This window comes from Lotus japonicus, chromosome 2 (assembly GCF_012489685.1).
Source record: "Lotus japonicus ecotype B-129 chromosome 2, LjGifu_v1.2".
Lineage (NCBI taxonomy): Eukaryota > Viridiplantae > Streptophyta > Magnoliopsida > Fabales > Fabaceae > Lotus > Lotus japonicus.
In genome coordinates this window covers 14,952,388-14,955,643 of record NC_080042.1, presented here as the reverse complement: position 1 = coordinate 14,955,643, position 3,256 = coordinate 14,952,388, and the positions used below count along the sequence as shown (strand labels likewise).

At 43.3% G+C, this 3,256-nt stretch overlaps 1 protein-coding gene across 1 annotated transcript; it reads left to right on the top strand.

Moving 5' to 3' along the window:
* The first annotated feature begins 491 nt into the window (after positions 1-491).
* LOC130737654 (uncharacterized) lies at positions 492-2,684 on the top strand. Its single transcript, XM_057589472.1, has 2 exons — positions 492-771; positions 1,666-2,684. The coding sequence occupies exon 2, from the start codon at positions 1,666-1,668 to the stop codon at positions 2,332-2,334; it is 669 nt and encodes a 222-aa protein (XP_057445455.1). The 5' UTR covers positions 492-771; the 3' UTR covers positions 2,335-2,684.
* The last annotated feature ends 572 nt before the right edge of the window (positions 2,685-3,256 follow it).

Here is a 3,256-nt window from a genome sequence, read left to right as displayed (position 1 = left end):
CGAGCTGTTTGTCCCTACTTCACGGTATCGAGGTAACTAGCTTGATTCTTACCTCTGATCGTTCTTTTTACTGCGTTTCTTTATCTCTTTCTGAGCTCAAAGTTTCGAGCTTTTCGTAAAACTGTCTGATTTTCCCGATTTTTCTTTTGGTATACCTTCTATACTTGCCCAACAATCTAGAACACTCGTCGATGTTCGCCGATTTCGACCGAGTTGTCAAGGATCTGAAAAACTGCTTAAAAACCCTTTTTGTGCACATATCGAAACTTTAATGTCGAAAAGCCACAATCCGACTTAGTGCCTTTAGGATTAGTTGCTACAAATGTCGTTAGGAACATCGCCATCAAATTTGTTTTCCGAAGTTTTAACTTTGAGTTTTTGAGCTTTAATTTTGGACCAAAATGCCCCTTACTAGTCGTAATTCGATCTGATCGTCCGAAAATTTTTCCGACAATTTCTTTACCCTAAAACTACCTAGTAATTAAATTAGATCGAAGAAAAAGCGTCGGAACCCTTTTCTTCCTTGTGGCCAAGAGCATGTTTTAGTGGAGGGGGTTTTTCGTTTTGCGATAACTCGTCCTTTCCTGCTCGATTGTCGTACTCTGAAGCTTCAATGCTTTGTCTATCGTTAATTAGTTGTATTGTGATCGAGCTAATCGATTTTGTTTGGATTTCTGCTTTGTTTTCTCCGAGGTTCAGTTGAAGGAACTTTGGGTTTTACGGAGCATTTGTGTGAGGAGAACCTAAACCAAGAGGCTGGAGCAACTCGAGGTTAGGGCAAATTACCTATTAGCTAAGACTGCATGATAGGCATCAATAAATTCGACTTATGTTCTACTTTGATATTGATTATGATGATGAATTATTGTTATGTTGTTTTCCATGACTTATGATATTGAGATGTTATTGAATTGTGCGTTTTGACGCGACTTCGGAGTGGAGAATCACTGAGCTGATTACTTTTGATCTTTCGGGTTGGGGAAACAACCCTAGGCAAGTCCAAACATGGGGTTTGAGACCTAGCCATTCGTTTGTATACTTAGACTTTCCCCGGGAGTTACATTTGGTGGGTTTTTGGAAAACTTAGAATGAATAGAATTTCGAAAACTAGAGACCTTAGAGAATTTAGTATTCAAGAACTAAACTCATAACTTGACTAATTCAATTCGAAACATTTTTATTAACGAACAAAACATAGGAAATCTAAAGGGGAAAATGATTGCGAAAGACGGGGAAAAGTCGACTTTGTCGTGGGTTCTTGAGAATTGCTGGACACCACGGGGGTGAGCCACGGTGACGAGAGGATGTCACCGAGTACTTTGGTACTCTTGTTGTTGGAGTTATGTCGTAGGGTCGACATTAAACTCTTGAGTTTTGAAATTGAGATTAAGCTAAACACTTGCGTTGTGAGGACGATTCGATGTTTGGCTAACCATATTGCATTTCACGCATACATTCACCCTGACTGGAATTGTATGCTGTTTGAATTATTTGAAGCATTGTTAGAGCCGATAACATGCTAGGATTATTTATATATATATACATAAACATATATATCTATACCCCAATCACATGTTGAGTGTATAATTACTTTATTCCGTGAGTTGACCCTAGCGCCTTGGCTTTGGTTTCATGTTTGTGTTTGGGCGGTCGACCTACTGCCAGATGTCGATGGTGGAGTTGTTTTCGATGGTCTCTCCCTCGGGGGGGATCAGGTTTGAGTTGGTGGACCGTCATGCCCCCACCGCTTGGGTGATCGATGTTGTGGATCATCGAGCGACGTACCGGGGAAGGGTCATGGAGGACCGGACAGATGAGCGTGGACGTCTGACGAGGGGAGTTCTACAACGCATGGAGATGAGCTTTGACTTGCCGCCTTCAGTTCGCTGTGGACCAGGTACTGGTCAAGGACCACCTGCACCACCTCCGACTTCATCTTCTTCCGATGACGAGGACCCATCCGAGATCGAGGCTGATGTTGATGCACCTGTTGCGCCACCTCCTGCTACTGCTGTCGATCCTACCGACGTGGCGTCGTCCTCAAGGCTCGTGGAGCCGAAGAGGGAGCCTGTTGTTCCATCTGCCTCTCGTCGTTTTCCTTTTACCCCACCACGCGGCTACCGTGTGGAACCCCTGGTTCGTGTGGTGGAGGAGGATGTTCTTACTGAGGAGGTAGATGTTGAGATGGGCTCGACTAGGGTTGTGCGCAGGACAGTTAGGAGGGAGGTCGTTGACTTGGACACTGAGATGATCACGGTGGATTCCGACTCTGACTCCGACACCGACGTGGACAGCTACTCGCCGAACGACGAGGGAGAGGAGGAGGAGCTATGAGCGGTACTGGGAGGGTAGGTTAGGCAGGCGCCATATTTTGTGTAGAGCTCTGATTCGTCTTACTTTTGGGACAGGGTAAGTTCCCGATGCATGGCTTTTTGTGTGGTTCTCTTGCTGAGGAATCACAGAGAGTCTGTCGGACTATAGGGGTCTTTTGTTTAGGCCATTTTGGGGCCGACGTTCTCTTGGAGGATTGTACTTAAAACTTTTTACTTACATTACTGGTTCTGTACATAATTGCCTACGGGCACACTACTTTGGGGTCACTGCGAGTGCGCGTGACGTTGACGTGCAGTTGAGGTTGTACCTGTATATATGTTTGTACATCGGTTAGTTTAGTTGCTGGGTTATGTCTTTATTTTCTATCGCTTTAATTAAAAGGAATTGAACGAAAAAAAAATTACCTGTTTTTCCGCGTAAAGTTTATTTTGAGTTACTTAAGTGACACCTGGAAATCGGGGTGTTACAAGAAGCATACAAATGCCCTCGAACTGAGCTTCAAGGTCCTTCCGGCGAGAGGCCAGACGAAGGAGGTCGTTCAGAACTTTTTGAAGATTCTGAAGACAGTGAGTCTGATGGGATGTCAGCCAACAATTCAGAAGATTCTCAATCTTCATAAGAGCTTGAGAAATCTGAGAGGTAGATAAATTAACGCTCCAAGGAAAGACTTGGTCAAATACCACAGTCTTGAGTTCAGAGATCAATTCAACAGTAGTCATTTTGATTTAGAAGAGAGGAGAATTGAGATGAATGGAGTGGAGTTGGATTGAGTAGAAGAAGAATGAACGCAGTAGATTATAAAGAAGAAAAGTAACAGAAATCCATGCATAAAACTCATCAAATCATAAAAGCATGTGAGTTACTAAGTGGACGGTGCATTGAATAAGTAAATTAGAATTTAACACAGTCAAACATGAAATAA

What these genes read in the sequence shown, in the direction of transcription:
- LOC130737654 (XM_057589472.1), top strand. Translation starts at nt 1,666, where the DNA reads ATGTCGATGGTGGAGTTGTTTTCGATGGTCTCTCCCTCGGGGGGGATC.